The sequence below is a fragment of the Chaetura pelagica genome, unplaced genomic scaffold (genome assembly GCF_000747805.2).
Source record: "Chaetura pelagica isolate M959 unplaced genomic scaffold, ChaPel_1.0 scaffold3, whole genome shotgun sequence".
Classification (NCBI taxonomy): domain Eukaryota; kingdom Metazoa; phylum Chordata; class Aves; order Apodiformes; family Apodidae; genus Chaetura; species Chaetura pelagica.
Window position 1 is genome coordinate 1,750,611 of NW_009952974.1, and position 17,114 is coordinate 1,767,724.

The 17,114-nt window shown below is 41.4% G+C and overlaps 1 protein-coding gene across 1 annotated transcript in view; it reads left to right on the top strand.

Moving 5' to 3' along the window:
* ADCY5 (adenylate cyclase 5) overlaps window positions 1-17,114 on the top strand; it is a 218,148-nt gene that overhangs the window by 148,622 nt on the left and 52,412 nt on the right. The window contains 2 exon segments of the mRNA XM_009996221.1: window positions 15,123-15,234; window positions 15,410-15,537. Of these exon segments, the coding sequence (XP_009994523.1) occupies window positions 15,123-15,234; window positions 15,410-15,537 (240 nt within the window).

The window sequence follows — 17,114 nt, forward strand, 5'->3', positions numbered from 1 at the left end:
CAGCAGGTCACAGTGTAGGATGACGGGTCTAATATAGAGATCATTGCAGTTGTGTTAGAGAATATGAATGGAAAGTGATATTCTGTTTGTAAGATCCAGCACTCTTTGTCATTTTCCACTGTAAAAGGAATAAAATTTTGTTACTGAAATCAGAAGTGATTACAAAGCTCTTGCAAAGCCTGAAAATCTTGAAATCCTCTTCCTTGGATGTATGTAACGGTGGAAGGAGTAAAATGAAAATGTAAGCTTTTCTGAAAGCTTAAAAACAACTAAAAAAGAGTGAAAAGCTATAAAATGGCATATCTGCTGAGACTGATCCAGGGCTACACTTGTGTAATATAGATACCTGATGTGGTCTTCAATTGCATTTATTAGGTCAGTGTATTTCACTTAAATAGCATGCATTCACTGGCTGATTTAAATGTTTTTTGTATATTCTTTCTTCTCTTTTTAAGTTATTTTTCTTGCAGACTCAAGGATCATTTCTAGCAGAAGATCATAAAAGCTGTCATTTGTTGGTCTGTGATATCCCACAGCTTTTTATTTTTCCATTATTTATATCAGACACAGAACTAACTGTATTGCTAATAATTGAACAAGTTCTAAGTCATCTTGCTGGGTAATGAGCACTGCCTCGAAACACCTCTTTGCGTTTTTAGTGCCTTACAGTGAATTTTTTTGTATGTATCCAGTGCTACCAGTCGACCCCACACAGGGGAGGTTGGGGCTGGGGAATGTAGAGGCTGAGATTGACAGAGATTTCTTGAATTTGACTTGGTAGCCTGGCTGATTAGAGCTCAGAAATGCCTGGTTCCTGTTACACAAATGTCCTGACAACCAGACATCGAAGGCTCTGCCCTGCCTGTGCCACAGAAGAATTGTGTGAAAGGAACAAGCAGGGTGTGTGCACAAACACACGCTCTCTTGGTACTGGGGACTTCTTGTGACTGCTGGCTCTGTGTGCAGGGGGAATTAGCACTGCATTAGTGTTGGGCTGCCACACCAAATGCACATTTTTTTGTTCCTCACTAACATGAAAAGCCAGAGAAATCAGTTAATTCAGTTGGCATTCCAGGTGGCAGAAAGTAAAACACAGAGGTAGTGAAGATCTGCAGAGGGACAAAGGATGAGGCATGCCATGCTCATCCAGGAGTATAGAGGCTCAACTCACATGCCTGTGCAGGGTATCTGAATTCAGTTTTCCAGTGTGTCAGGGGCATTTGAGGCCACATCTCCTAGGAGAGGCCCTTAACTGAAGGACGTTGTCCTCATTCTCTTTTGTTAACTCTGTTTAATTTTTTTTATATGAAAGAATAAAACCCCAGAGCAGCATCTTGAATCCCACTGTCCCATGTGCACAGTGTGCTGCAATCAGCAGGGCAGAGCAGGCTCTTGCTGTCTCTGCCTCTAATTATTCTAAGGATTTTATATGTAATGAGAGCTGCAGCACAAGGTCCTGAGGGCACCACTGTTCCCAGTCCAAAATAGCCTGTTGTCCCGTTCAGGCTGGATTGAGGCAAAGGAAAAATCACATCCGTGTTTTCCACTTCTAAGGTGGAAAGTCTTGAGAGACAGTTTAATCACTTGCATTCTCACTGCATTTAGTTATATATAGGAGGCATTTGTAGAATACTAAGGAATCAAGAATACAGATTTATGTGTACATTTCTGTTCCTTAAAGATGTGCCAGTCTATTGTGATGGGCCAGTGGTATTTCAGCTGGCAGGACTATGGGCTTCCAGCAAAGATTTGGCTACAGTCATGTGGATGTGGTTAGGGATGTTCTTAACTGGTAGACATACATCCTTTTTTATTGTAGCTGCTGACTTAGTCTGAGCTGTGTCTATATTTCTTATTTTAAAAACACCAACAAAAAAAACCCCAAACAAACAAAATAACTCAACAAAAACCCAACAAGTATTCATGTTAGATGCTATCATGAGGCTCAAACTGAAGTGAAAATTTATCTGCTGCGTTTTTTAGCCTCAGTGGTCCTTGATTAACCAGGAGCAGAGAGATCCTGGGGATGATTTGCTTTCTCGTTTGACTGCTGTTTACTTTTTTTATTTTTGTAAGGATTCTGGTGACTTGCTGTTGTCAGCAGGATTTTATTTTATTTTTTGGTTGCATAAGGACTGAGAAAACAATATCTGTCTGACTCTTCCACAGTGAATGGCTTTCAAGTTAAGCCATGGCTGCAGTTATTGTGCTCTAGCTGTGACACTATAAATAAAGTTATTATCAGCAATATGTAAATGGGTTTCTATTTTTGTTCCCTGTATTGTTTGCAAAATCTAGGGCACTTATTCAGTAAGAATCATCTGCTGTTTAGCATTGAGTCTACCAGCATTTGATGCTGTGTGGGCTGCTGCTTTTCTTTTTTTTTTTTCTTTCCCTTTTCTTTTTTTTTTTTCTTTCCCTTTTCTTTTTTTTTTTTCTTTCCCTTTTCTTTTTTTTTTTACTTCCCCTTTCTTTTATTCTTTCCACTGGCTTTTAGAATCCAGCTCCTTTGCAAGTTTGTTTATTGTGGTATATAAGAAATAGAGTAGCTGTGCTAAGCGTTTTCTGGCTTCCGGAGAGTGTCTTGGTATTCAAGGACAGGGAATAATCTTTTGATATCTGAACTACAGGAGCATTAAAAACAGCTACACAAACATCAAATACCACAGCTGCTATTGGCCTTAGTGTACATCTTCAAATCCTAGTTTGTTCAAAGATCTTTACAGTTTGTGTTTTGTTTGCATGCTCTATTTCCTTCCACTCCTCTCTCCATCGCTCCAGATCTGCCTGGCAGCCCTGGCCCCTGTTCATGCTGAAAACTTGTACCACATTGATTCCTGCAGTTACAGTACAGCCCACCCCAAGGGAGAGCACAGATACATTGTTTTAGAAACACTTTATTACCATCATGGCTACTCATAAGTGGATGAGCAAATTATTCTAATCCAGGGCATCTGTTTAGAAGTGAATGCATCTGTGATTAGGACAGGAGCTGTGTTGCTGTTAGCAACTCTGTAAGACAGTTACAGTCCATAAGACAGTTTACGTGAGACTGTTTATTCAAACTTCTTTCTGCTCTGCAAGTGAATTTAGCTCCAACTTCCCCAAATCCCCTATGGGGAAAGTCCCAACCTGTTTATCCTGTGAGTCATTAGCAACAATTTTATTGCCAGCTGTGTTAGCCTTCGGAGGGACATGTGTCCTCTGCGGTACCTTAATTCCATTTCATGTGGCTTTGTGAAAGGCCATCATAATTATGGGATGCCAGCAAAGTGTGTCTCCAGTTTCACTCCTTGCTTGAAGCAGTGGTTAGTTTTATGGTATGTGTAACATCTGAATAGACAGAAGGGTTTTGAAGTTGTGACACCTCCTGTTCTGACCTAAACTGAACTTGTTCCTTTCAAATGCCAGGCACTTCAGTTCATTTGTTTTGTTTTTAATCTTCAAGCCAAAATTACTGCTACTGTAATGCCATAGAAGATAAGCAGAAATCAGCTAGACTGGTTTAATGTTGATGTAGAAAGATACAGCACAGTAACATTCCTCTTGTTTTTATGGTCTGAGACACATTACCATAATATATATTTTAAGTGGTCTCTAAGGTGGCTTTTGATGCTATAGAAAAAATCTGATCAAACTCTGTTGATTTTACTGGTATTAGTTCACTGATAAATGAGTAACTGTTGACAGGAACTTCATTTGGAGAGGATATTTTGCAAATGTTGAGCATAGCAAGGAAATGGCTTAGTGAAATATCTTAATGCATTAACACAGAAATTGAATTTTCCAATGGCAAATGCAAGAGAAAAGCCATTTCTTTATACACAGGTCTATTACTCTGGTGGTGGCAATTACAGTAATTCTCTTGAAATCAAGTTAAATTATATGACTGCTTCATTATGAGAAGAAAACACTGATTGCAAAAATCAGGGGATATTCAGTGGGAAGTTAAAGAATTTCATATGCAGTGAGCAGATCTGCCAAAAAGGTTTTGTGTGGATGCTCCCTGGACTCATGAGGCCAGGATTCACATTCCTGTTTTGCCATGGTTTTTCCACATGACCTTAAGCCTTTTTATGTATTTTCTTTATATACCATACTACTGTCTCTGCAGATAGTGTGATGTTGCTTTCCTAGCACCAATGACATTGTTACAATTGCCCAATGCCAGTTTGAAGACTTAGTATGCTTAGGAAGCTAGAGGTGGAATGATCCAGTTCATTTTTATTTTTTTTTAGGAAAAAAGATTAAGCAACTGATCACAGTCAATAGATGGGCTGTCAAAGACTAGACTCAGGGCATCTTGATAGATAGTATCTTGCCCAGGATAATAAAACAAAATTGTTGTAAATATTTTCTGATATTACAGTATATCATCTGGATGCCATAAAGTAGATTCAGCACTGCTTACTATCTATGAAGTAATGGACATATGCAAAGTATTTGGAATAAGAGGCTGAAGAGGTGCACAGAGTTTTTAATATTCCCTGTTCAAGGGTGATCTTTGTGTAGAAATAGTTGTTTAGTGAGCGCACCTATACTGCCTTCTAAGGAGAAATATTTTTACTGCTCGTATTGATTGTGCAGAATTTGATTATATTTACGTTGTTTCTCCATGGCAGCTGAAGTTTTCTGAGTCACCAAAGGGTACCAAAGATAGAGGTCAGCTCAAGTGCCACTGATCTATTACAATGTGATGGTAGATCACATCTTAAAAAGGAAATAAACCCCTTAAAGTTACATTGCATCGCTTGTAAAGGTGGGATAGCTTTACCTGTGAGTTGAGGATATCTATGCATTACTGGTTCTTGTCAGGTAAAAAATATTAGTATAGTGCACAATAACCAGATAACGAGTTCAATTTCCTGAAGGATTTTTTTCTTTTCATTTTGTTCTGAATTCACAGCCATTCTCCCTTCTCACTGAAAACACCATGTGTTTTATTATTAAATTTATTAGGAGCTTTGTTTGTTATTAATAACAAGTTGATCCCTCAGTTAATGAGCTGTACAATTTCCTTTGGACAGCCATTTTACCTTTCAGAATAAAGCAAAGGATTGTGTCTTTGTTTTGAAGTTCCTCTCCACTGATGTGGAGAAATACCACTGGTATTTCTCTGAAAAGTGGCCATTATGAAGTATGCACAGTTAAGGTTCTTTATATGCTTTGAGTCCATTTCTCTTTACAGTTTCATCAATGTCATTTTAAAACTGCTTGTTTACATTTAAAAAATACAGGAATGAGGAGGCAGTGAGTCAATCCATGTTGACTGTTCGAAAAAGGGCAACTAAGACTCATGTTCTTATTCTTCAGCAAGCAGCTTTCCCAGCAAATAGCCACATCAGTATTACTGATCTAGTAGGCTCCCAAAGACAAATGGTAATTGTGTGTACAGAACATCACATTGCTTGTCTATTCTTTTTATCCATTAGTCAGCATATTTTGGTACCTGCTCTCCTTGGGAAAATGAGATAACTATGGGAAACACATAGTTCCCTTTAATGTTTTAAATTACGACTTTTGTATACTAATGTAATGTTTTCATTATGTACTGACTTTCCAGAAGGAAAACTTGTGAGTTAAAGGTATTGCAGAGTAAATAAATCACAAAACAGCAAGGCACCAGGGAAGCTAGTGGAGAGAGTGAGGAAGAAGTAAGATTGAAACGGATGCTGCATTCAGAATTACTGCAGCTTTTTGGCTAGGGAGTATGAAGGCATTGTTCTTTGAATGAATATCCATAATACTAGGGAAGAACAAACAATGAAATTTGCACAGCTATGAGGAGCTCATTCTTTTATCATCAAAGTCCTGAGTAATATAAAACAGAAAGCATCCCAAACTTGATTAGATGCAACTTACTCAATGTCTATGCCATATGCTTGGCCTGAGATACATGTGACACTGTTAACTGTGCCAAAATACATTACTCGGTTACCTTCTCTGGCAACTGGCTGATTGCTGGCACACAGCCTCTGTGCAACAGGTTGTGTTTTATTTTATACTTCAGTTTTCAGTTGTTTTTCTTTCCTATTATGCTGCTTCTATGGCTTTGGTCACTTTTGCAAGCTGTTCTCTCGAAGGGGGTGGGGAGCAATGCTACCAGACTACTACAGCTGTGGTGCTAATGGATAGTCTCTTGCAGTTCTCTTAACTCTGTCTTCCTTCTTGTTGGTTTTTGGCAGGATTTTGACATCAGAGATTGCTCTAATGCCAGAAAACAGACTGCAATAATACTCACAGCAAAAAAAGGTGTGCCCGAAGTTTGAAGAACAGAAAATTGCATGGCTTTTCCTTTTTATTTTATATGCAGTTCTGGATTTCAGGCTGTCTTGTGGGACAAATGAAGCTGAGATTTATTTTGGTGTGGGCTGGATCCAGCTCCCGTTTGGACAGACCTGCCAGCTCTTCTGCACTGGCCAGGCAAACCCGGGTGAGTCTGGGCTTGCTCAGAGCCAAAGTAAAGAGACACAGTCATAGTCAGCAGTTTACATGGTTCCTTTGCACCTCTCTGCAAAAGGACAAGTATATCCCTCAACTTTGGCTTCCTAAACTTCCTTGCGGTTGGAGTGGATTTGGCATCTTTCTCATTTACATGTTTTTTCCCCTGATCAGAATGACAGGAAAAATGTTCACATTCCCATCAGTCCCTTCTTAGATACATGAAAAAGTTCTGAAGTCCCTTCTTACTAACCCAGAATCTCATTTTGGCTGTTTGCATTTCTTTTTATGTTCGACAGACAGCAGCATCTGATTTGGCTTCTGATGATGGAGTAATAAAATTCCTTCCACTCATCTTAAAGCTGTCTATAATGTGCTCCACCTATAGTTTGGCAGGTAGCCACTGCATATCTGTCTTTGGTTGTTTTGCCTTCCCCAAATAGTTTTTCTTCCCAAAAGGCTATTTATTACTCCTGTTTCCAGTGAAGAATCAATCTGGTTAAATATAGTCTGCTAAAATAGGAAAATCTTTTAACTCAAGATGTTTAGAGGGAGACGGTAGCAAGATTTTAATGTGTAAAACAAAAAATGAGTACTGATGCTGCCTAGCTATAACTAAATGCCAATAACTGGAGTAGCTACTCATGCTCATAAACTGCAAGCCTAGGAATGTCATGGGAAACCTTTTCCCCATATAACTGGTGCAGTCTTCCCCATCTGGTTGGTGATCACCATATCTTAATTTGTTCTTATTTCCTGTGTTGACAGTGAAGGACAGACCACAGGCATCAAGGCAAGGAGCACTGACCTTGGATGGAGGGTCACTTTTCCATGATGGAAAGTATGGTGCCATTTTTCTCATCAGGTCTTGAGTGGCAGCAGGGTCAGCCACTCTCAGCGGGGCATTCCCAGGAGCACATTACTAACACAGGCAGAGCTGCAACTGCAAATGCTAAGAATTTGTGCTGGAGATGTGCATCTCCCAGCTGAGTCCCCCAGGCCAGGCAGTTCTAACCTCTGGTAACACTCATTTGAGAGCAAAGATGGGAAAATCAAGTACAGGCAGGGTTCTGTAGTTTGTAGCTTTGCAATGAGGCTTGCTGTCGTCGTGCAGTGGCTCTGTGGATGGTAGTCTGCATGTTGCCCCCAGTGTCTCTCAGAGCCATCTGGTCTCTCACTTCTCTGTTGGTTTTCACTCTGTCACCACTTTCAGCTGGTATGGCCTTGTGGAATGAACTTCTCAAATACGGGTTTGGGTTTGGTTTATGTATTTGGCTACTTTGAAGAGGGACATGCAGATTTTTCTGCCTTTTGCTGTAAAGAAAAAGGTGAAAAGGCTCAGGGTTTTCTGAGCTTTTGATTCTGTAGGGACTTTCCATTTATTTCCTCTTATTTTGTGTTATTCACTTTCCCTCTAAAGTATTGCTTGTCTTACCACAGCATTTGTGTACGTGTGCCTTCTGCCTTCTCATCTTCTTGAACAAGTGGGAGCCAGCATGACTGATCTTAAGATGGAGCACTGCCATGCAGTCCTACTATCCAAGGGGGAGCTGTGCCAGCTGATGTCATAGAAGTTCTGGGCTCATTTGAAAGAATAGGTGCTTTCCAATAGTAAACAGATTAAATGTTTACTGAAATAACCACATAAGCTTAGGAAAAAGAATATATCATTTTGCAGTTGGGTTGTTTTTTTTTCCTATGAAGTCTGGTCTGCCTGCCGTTCTGCTGTTCTGGAGAATACTTTTTGTACCGCTAAGGCTAAGACCTTAGCCTGTCACATAGATATCCCTAGAGAGCAAGGCACATGTGCTGTTGAGACCTGAGTTAGTCTGGAAGTAGCTTGCAGCCCACTTTACCCTCTATAGGTGTGCTTTCCTGCCCTTGCTCATGTTTGTGCTGCTTGACCTGCACACACTGACTGATCGTGGTCACTATGCCACTGCTGTGAACTTGTCTTCAGCTTGTTTTGATTTGTCCTTTTGCTGCTGCTGCTATTAAATTCAGGATTCTGAGATGTTCTCAGTGTTTCTGGAAGATGAAATCCCATTTGTGGATAGAGTGGGTAGAAGAGAGAACACACAGAGGACCTCCTTGTCATCACGTCCCCAAGTGGCTATAGCTAGGAAGGAGAGACTGGTTTTATCCTAATACCATGTCTATTCTTGCAACTTTTAGATTAACTTAATACTATGTTTATGCCACTGGAACTGAAAAATAACTTTTGGGCTTACAGTGTTGGTGGGGAACTGACTTTTAAACAGATGTCGAAGTGTGAAAATTGTCTCATTTACTTCTCAAGGCATGCTCCCACCTTGGAGATACTCAAGAAACATCTGAATGTGGTCCTGAACCAACTCTAAATGGCTCTACTTGAGCAGAGGGGGGTTGGACAAGATGACCTCCAGAAGTCCCTTCCAACTCCAACTATTCTGTGAATGTCTATTCTAGCATTAAGTGTCCAGCTAAACCCTTCAACTACTTTTTGTGATCTTCATCCCCATCCATCCTTCTTCTTCCTTGTTCATAGTGTGACTTACTGACATGCAACCAATAGTGATGGGTGGTGGAGTAAAATAACAGTAGCAGCCTGAGACACTGTACTCACTAACTAGCCTAGTGAATTCACTGACAAGGGTAGACTGTTTCTACAGCAAATAGCTTTCTCTTGTTACACCTTTGCTCATGAATGCAAATTAATAAGCTTGTAGTTATGAACAATATTTATTATGGTACATTAACTCATTTGTTTCTTATGGGCAGCATTTGTTACAGTGAAATACCATGGCTTTGATTCACATGCAGGCAGATGCACTTTGCTGTTTTCAGAAGCCGTTAAAGTTCCCGGAGCCTGGCGCTGGGTTCCATCTCCCATGCAGTGCCTCTGGTGTTCGGTTCCCAGTAACACATGGTGTTTATGTTCCTGACTGGCATTACAGTTGTGATGGTGATAGGGTTTGTGTTTCTTGCCTTGCTTGATTTGTGTTGTGGCTGGCGTGCATGGCACGCACATGTCTTGAAATAGAACACGACTGTTTTTGCATTAGAGGCACTGATGATTTAATTTAGTGATTTGGATAATCCTGTATTTGCAGGGAAACCTGGCTGTGCTGTGTCCCTTCTTTGATAATTCTATTAGCTTCAGACATTTAAGGCTGCACTTCAAAATCACTCTCTGTAGGTGTGTTTTTAAAATGTCTCATGTGGGTTTCCTGCTTCCTACCTTGTCCTTAGCTCTTCCCACTTCTTACGTCATTCTCTGCTTTCTGCTGAGATCTGTCCCCTCCCTGCACACTTGCTAAGAACCTTCTCCTTTGCCATCCAAAAGATCCTGTGCTGCTTCTGCCTCAGGGTGTTTTAGCAGTGCGGTCACAGCAAGGGTCACCTGAAGGAGTAAGTTTTAGATGACCCTAAGTGGTAGGACCCAAGTTGCAGTGGGATGGACCTGAGCACAGATGGTGAAAGCTGCCCAGGCTGGGCAGGCTCACACTGCTGATCTCTGGGGTGTTGCACTGAGGCTCTTGCTGGTATCTGAGCTGCCTATCCATGTGTGCCTTAACTATTCTGTGGATGCATTACAGACCAAAAAAAAATGGGAAAGCTGAGTTCAGCACTTTGGGAATTTTCTCCTCTTGGCTTTGTATCTTAGTTACTCCTTCATCTCACTCTGCCTTTGCAGGTATGTGAAATACTCTGCAGAAAGCATCTAGACACCCTGCTCATGGGGTCTCACAGTCCACAGTGATGGACACTGGATGGATGGTGGTGGTTTGGTAAAGGCCAAGCTCAGGCAGAGCCTGGCATCCTGGTGGCAGCAGCAGCAGCAGGTAAAGCTGTGTGCCCATCCTGCCCTGTGTTGCCCATCAGCTCCTGGAAGGAGCCAGCAGCATAGGGATGCTCCAGTGCATGCACCCACCTTTCCTGCTCCCCTGCCTGGGGTTTGGGTGAGAACAGGCAGGTATCAGGCTGGTCCCTAAGCAGTGGGGAGGGTGGTAGGATCTGGGAGGTACTCAAGCCACACAGGGCAACAGGCACAAAACCGAGCTTGCCTTGTACAGCTATGAAATCTTGAATCAGTTGTTGCTGGAAATAGGAGCTGGAATAGGAGATTGGGAAAGTATTCACCTCTACCCTGTAACACAATTTGTGGTACTTTTCAACCAAAATTGAACAGAAATAATTTTTTTAAAAACGTATGAGTGGTAACTTCTCTTTTCTTCTCTGTCTTTCCCAGAAATAAACCCTTTTTTTGTCTTTTTTGAGGTCATACCCTGGTGACTGCTGGACAAAACCCAATCAGATGGTAAATCTGAAGGCAGTGACGGAGTGGAAAATACATCAAGAGCTCTGAAGCCATTACAACCTTTTAATTACATGCTAAACTGTTTTTTCCACAAAGCAGTAGCCTTCCAGATGAAGGGACTGGGACCCAGGCTGCAGATCACGTGTTCTACCCCTTCCAATCAACTTCAGCTAATAATACTTTTAAACCACTGCCTTACTTATCTCATGATATTTTATAGCTATAATAATTTGTTAATTTGATCTTTTATTGACCACTGTCATTTACCCCACATTTTGGCACAAGGAAAGTCTGTTACTGGCATTGTCCTCCCACCAGCAAGGAAATGACAACTGACAAATCGTTGGCTTGAGTTGTGTCCTTCATCACAACTATCCATCACCATCATCTTTTAATCAAATCTTCTAATTGCTAAGGGTAGTCTGACATGAAAGACTGAAGTGTGGATTGAGGACCTATGGGTAGTGTGGAAGCTGTATGCTTAAACTGTAACACTCCTAGTCAGGGCAAGGTGCACTGGCAGGACTGGGAGATGCTCCTGCAGCCTCCCTGTGCATGTGCTGTGTGTCTAAGGAGGTGCAGTGGGCTTCGTTTTTAAAGAAAAGCTCTGTCTAAACACAGGATGAGGATCATGTGCTGTTCCCTGATGGCTATTGTAAGAGAAATCTACCTTTTTGCTAGTTGTATCTGGGTGCTTGAGTATTTTACAGGGAGAAGGGCTGAATGTAAGATTTATTTGGGCTAATAACAAAAGGAACAGAAGGGGCGTGGCACAGCACCACACACAGGGGTTGCCATTCACCCCTGGTGGGTCATTAGTAGGGTAGGAGCAATAAACCTGATTGTTGTCTCTGCTGCTAGAGCTGCAGTGCTTGCAGAGTGTGGAGGGAACAGACTAGGCAGGAGGAGTAAAATGTGATTTAATGGCTTTCAGAGCTCTCTGTTGGGAGCAGAGGACAGAGAGGCTTCGGGCTGGGTTCCTGTTTGCAAGGGCTGTTTTCTCTTGACAGTCGTGTGCTGTTCTTTCTCCAGTCTCCTGCCACAAATATGTTTTTCCCCTCTCTGTCTTCAGTTTCCAGAGCATTTCTCTGTCCTCTGCCCTAATGAGGTTTTCCATTTCTTGCAACCCATGCACCCCAGACAGTAGCTTCTGATGGCTCAGTGGCTTAGTAGCTACTTGACTAAGTCATGAGCAGAGCAAGTCACACAGCTGTCTCAGGCTGTAAAGGAATATGCTCAGGTGCTGCAACAGGTACATGTGTGACTTGGATGGCTGACATTAAAGAGGGGCAAAGGGTTGGACCATACAGGTAGATAGGTTTATGTTAATCATAGTGTGCAAAAAGTGAGTTGCACAAAGGACTTCACATGTAAGAAATTCTGAGTAGGTTTTCATATAAAGTGCAAAAGGCACATGTCAGATGAAACTCTTCCCCTTATTGCCAAGAGTCATGTCCATGTTCAAGAGTGAGAACTGAATAATCTAAAAAAATACTTTCATTTAATTTAGATAAAACCTGGCTTCTTTCTCCTTCATTTCCCTCCCCCAAAATTATCAAACTGGCTTTGTTGAAATTGTTGTCTTTCCTTAAACAAAACATTCATTCAGAGAAGTGTCTCATGTAGTAAATGTTGGCTTCCTAATAGTGGCACCAGGTAACATTAACTATCCAATACTGCTACTGGCTCATCTGCAGGATGCATTTCTAATTCCCATCATGCAACATTTCCAGGTTTTATTCTCATAATAAACCCTTTTGTTGTGCTTATAATTATAGTTTTCTAGTACTTGGCCAGAGAGCTGCATATGGAGCTGTCAACCATGCTGTCCTCGGAAGTGCAAGACAAAGATCAAGATGAAGGGGAGATAGTTGCTGAGTTTGAACTAAGAGCAGTTTGCTGGTCACCTGCAGAAGGTTGCAAGTTTCAGAAAATGTAATCAAGTAGTTTCAATGTGAAAAGGCATAAATCTGTGTGTAGGTTATCTCCATAGGTCTCTGCTGATGACTTCATTTGCCTGATTGAAAATACTGCTGCAATTTAACTTCTGAGAATGCCTGGTCCATTTATCTGGCATGATAGTAATGGGAAAGGAGGGGGTAATCTTCAGTCATTTGTCCATGTTTACTAGGACAATAAACTAGTACTAATTTTCTGAGTCAGACGTGAGGAGCTGGCTCAGGATATCCCTGTGTAGTATTCTCAGATATACCCATTGACTGTCAGAGTAGAGATTGCCCTGGACTCCTCCTGTTGTAACACACAGCTGTTACAACATGCACACAAGCAAGGAATGTGAACCTGTCCAGGAGGGAGGAATTTGCAATCTGTCCCTTGCTGGAAAAGGAACGTTTGCAACAGGATACATTTTGTTAACTGCCACAAAAACTGGAGACATTTCCTGTTTGCACATTGCATATTAAAACATACCTATGTTGCTTAGCCAGCAGTACAGATATCTCTAAAATTTCAATTGGTTTAAGCTGTATTTCTTTGAGAGTTTTACTTTTATTTGTAAATATGTGAAACCTTGATTTTAGTTTTTGTATATTTTCTTGAGTGTTATAAAATGGCAAAGTATATTTTGATTCAGATATCCCTGCATTCCTCTCTTGCTTTTTTCTTATGCATTTCAGTTTCAGTCTGACTAACAAAGAAATATTTAATGCAATATATTTGGTTGATGAGTTATTGGAGTTGAAACATAGAAGGAAAACATGAGAAGCATGCCAGAATTTAAATGTGTTTCAGGGTTTTTGCAAAAAATGCTTTAAAAATATTTTTTGTTGCTTTTGCTTTCTGTCTGAAGACATTGCAAGGAATTCCAGCTGAAAACATAGCCTCTTCAATTTGCTTAAAACATGTTGGAATTTTATTTTACAGAGAAGAAACAATACCAAAGTGCTTGTTATTAATACTTTCAATTTATCTTCCTATTCAAGTACAGCTTCATGTAATAATCTACTTCAAAGAAAAAATCAACCACTTGATAAATGTTCCATTACACAAATATGTTTATATAAACGTGTGCATTTATATATTTTATCTTAAACTCTATAGACATAGTCTGGTGCTTGTTCTACTGAATAGTTTTCAATTTAATATAATGGCTGTGTTTGATTGCAAATCAATATTTTCAATGTTGTAATTATCGATGTGACAGAATCTTTTGCCAGATAAAAAACATTTCTTTGCAATACCACATTACAATTAATTGAAATCAAAGAATCGTTATTAATACTTGTGATTCAAATAATTATGCTTTCGAACAAGTCCACGCTGCTTTCAGAGGGCTTTCCCAGTCTGTCCTTGCAGGATGGGAGTGATTCAGTTTCCCTGCTGCAGTAGCAGAGGTTTGCCTCAGCCAGCAAGGGCTGTGCTAGTTATTTGGCAGCAAGCTGGGTGATGCCTGCTTGCAGCCTTGCTGGGAGGAGCTGCTCAGTGCTGGAGGTGTGTATTTTTATAGTGTTTCAGAGGCTAGGCCAGCTGGAAGGTGTGGTACAAATAGGAAGTTTCATTTCTGTAGTCCTTTAGAAGCTGAGAAAAAAAAAAAAAGGAGTGTGAAGTGTGTACAGCTGAGAAAAGCAGTAAATGGGCATAGGTGTTGTTGTCCAGAGAATGAAGAGGCTAAAGGCCCAATGGTAAAGCCTTCACCAGTGCAGCCCAGCGTGGTAGGACAGGTCCTGCAGTGCCCAGGCATGTGGGGCCATCATCCCTGCCTTTGGCATTTCTGGCACTACCAGAGCATGTCCACCAGGGCACAGGGCAGGATGTGGCCAGGCACAGGGCTGGAGGGTGCACAGAAGCAGACCACCAAAGCTGGGGTGGAAGCTGAGGTGGGCAGGTTAAGGTTATTCACTGGAGAGGGACTTAATTTTGTGGCTGCGCTTGGGCAGCAGGAGAGCAGGGCTTTGCTGCAGCAGAGTGAGGACACAGGTCATGTTATTGAGCTGAGGGGTTGAGGAATGTGAACAAAATGAGTAAGTGTTGATGTTATAGCTGGGCTAATCTGGTCATTGTGTAGGAGTGCCTTGGTTTTAATGGTGACTGACAGCATTATTGTGCCAGCACCAGTTTCCAGCATACTGTAAATTCTCTGGAGACGGGGCAGGGGTGGGGGGGAATGAAAAGCTTGTGGGGTTTTCTCACCCTTTCCGGTTTCTGGAGGAGATGAGGCTGTGCCCCACAGGGCTTTACACGTGATAGAAGCTGTATCCTAAGGTGGCATTAGGGGTGCTCGTGTTTTTGCAGCTATAGGGCTGGGGCAACCCTACATGCCTCCCCATCCCTGGACTACTACCCCAGAACTTATTAAATATCAGCAACAAATTGTCTGACACTTCTTTTTTTGTTTTGTTGTTTTTTTTCTTTTTTTCCCAAGCATCCTCTTTGCAGACATAGAGGGTTTCACAAGTCTGGCCTCCCAGTGCACTGCTCAGGAGCTGGTCATGACGCTGAACGAGCTCTTTGCCAGATTTGATAAGCTAGCAGCTGTAAGTTTTCTATTATAAGTCTGATTTATTTTTTTTTTTCCTGTTGCAAGAATTACATTCTGTGCTGGTTCACTGGATTTCTGTAAATATTCACTGCCCTAAAAGGCAAACTATTGCAAGGATTAATATCAGCTGGATACTTCTCTCTCATTTTATTTATTTTTTTCAATTTTAGGAGAACCACTGTTTACGTATCAAGATCTTGGGTGATTGCTATTACTGTGTATCTGGGTTGCCAGAAGCAAGAGCTGACCATGCACACTGCTGTGTTGAAATGGGAATGGATATGATAGAGGCCATCTCGTAAGTACCATGTTCCTCATGCAGAATTTCAGAACAAATAGCAAGCAGGTTCTCTTTTCCCGTTAGGTCTTCCTCACATTAGTAGCAAAGTAGCCAAACCAGGAAACTGATGCCAGCAAAAATGGAGACTAACTGGAATAAGAAAACAAAATTCACTAAAGGTTTTAAAGGTTTGACAGCACAAGGACAGACACTTGAGTCCATTACAGCCACATGGGTATCAGTGCTTATTCTCCTGATGAGAAAGACAATGGTTGCTGTAATTACTGGAAGGCTCTTTCCCAAAGGAGGAGTCCAGTGAATTGCAGACATGTGAAATCAGAGGATTAATAATAACTTTATTAAGTTAAAGTCATTCTTCACTTACCTGTATTTATACCAGCTTTTTACTCACCTTACAATTATTCAGCTAAGGCTTGTTTTGTCTAGTTTAGCTAATCCTTCTCCATGTGTCCCTATGCCAAAAGCAGACCTCAATATCTGTACCATCACTGCTACAGAGAGACTGTGCTGCTTTTTCCCTTCTCTCCTAGTGTGTTATTTTGTGAAAGCATCTTCTAAAGCATCAGTAGTACCAACAGAGAAGCAGAAGAACTCTGTGCAGTTCTTTTTCCGTTCAGTAAATTGCTGGAGTTTCCACTTCTTCCAGATAAAAACTAGAACTACCTATTTGCTGAGCCTGATACAGTGCATCCTTACTGTTTTCATTCTACAGGGACATGAAATATGCACCCACCCTTTTCAGCTTCATTTTTGTAACACAGACACACAGTCTGAAAAGTGGTGTCTTTTAAGGAAAATGATACACTGTGAGCGAACTAGAGTCCAGAATTGGTCTTTCTTTAATAATTAATTTTCATTAATAACTAAAGCCATAAATATTAGATCTGTTTTAATGTTAGGAAGTTGGCAGGACTTACCTGTCCAGAGGATGTTATCTATAAAGGACTAGATTAACCTGAAGAACAAAAAGATTTAAATCTGATAGGTAAAAAGTACAACTTCATGCTGCAAGAAGCTAGCAAGGAACGTCGTTAGGAAACTCAGGAAGTGTGGGCTAGATGACTGGACAGTGAGGTGGGTTGGGAGCTGGCTCTGTGACAGGACTCAGAGGGTTGTGATCAGTGGAGCAGGGTTGGAGGCCTGTAACCAGTGATGTCCCACAGGGGTCAATACTTGGTCTGATCTTTTTCAACATATTCATCAACGACCTGGACAAAGGGACAGAGTGTGTCCTCAGCAAGTTCACTGATGATACAAAACTGGGAGGGTTGGCTGACATCCCAGAGGGACGTGCTGCCATCTAGCATGACCTGGACAGGCTGGAAAGCTGGGCAGAGAAGAACCTAATGAGGTTCAACAAGGGAAAGTGTAGGGTCCTGCACGTAGGGAGGAAGAACCCCATGCACCAGTGTGGGTTAGGGGTGGACCTGCTGGAAAGCAGTTCTGAAGGGAAGGATCTGAGAGTCCTGGTAGACAGTAAATTATCCATGAGCCAGCAGTATGCCCTTTCCACCAAGAAGGCAAATGGAATCCTGGAGTGCATAAGGAGTAGTATGACCAGTAGGTTGAGGGAG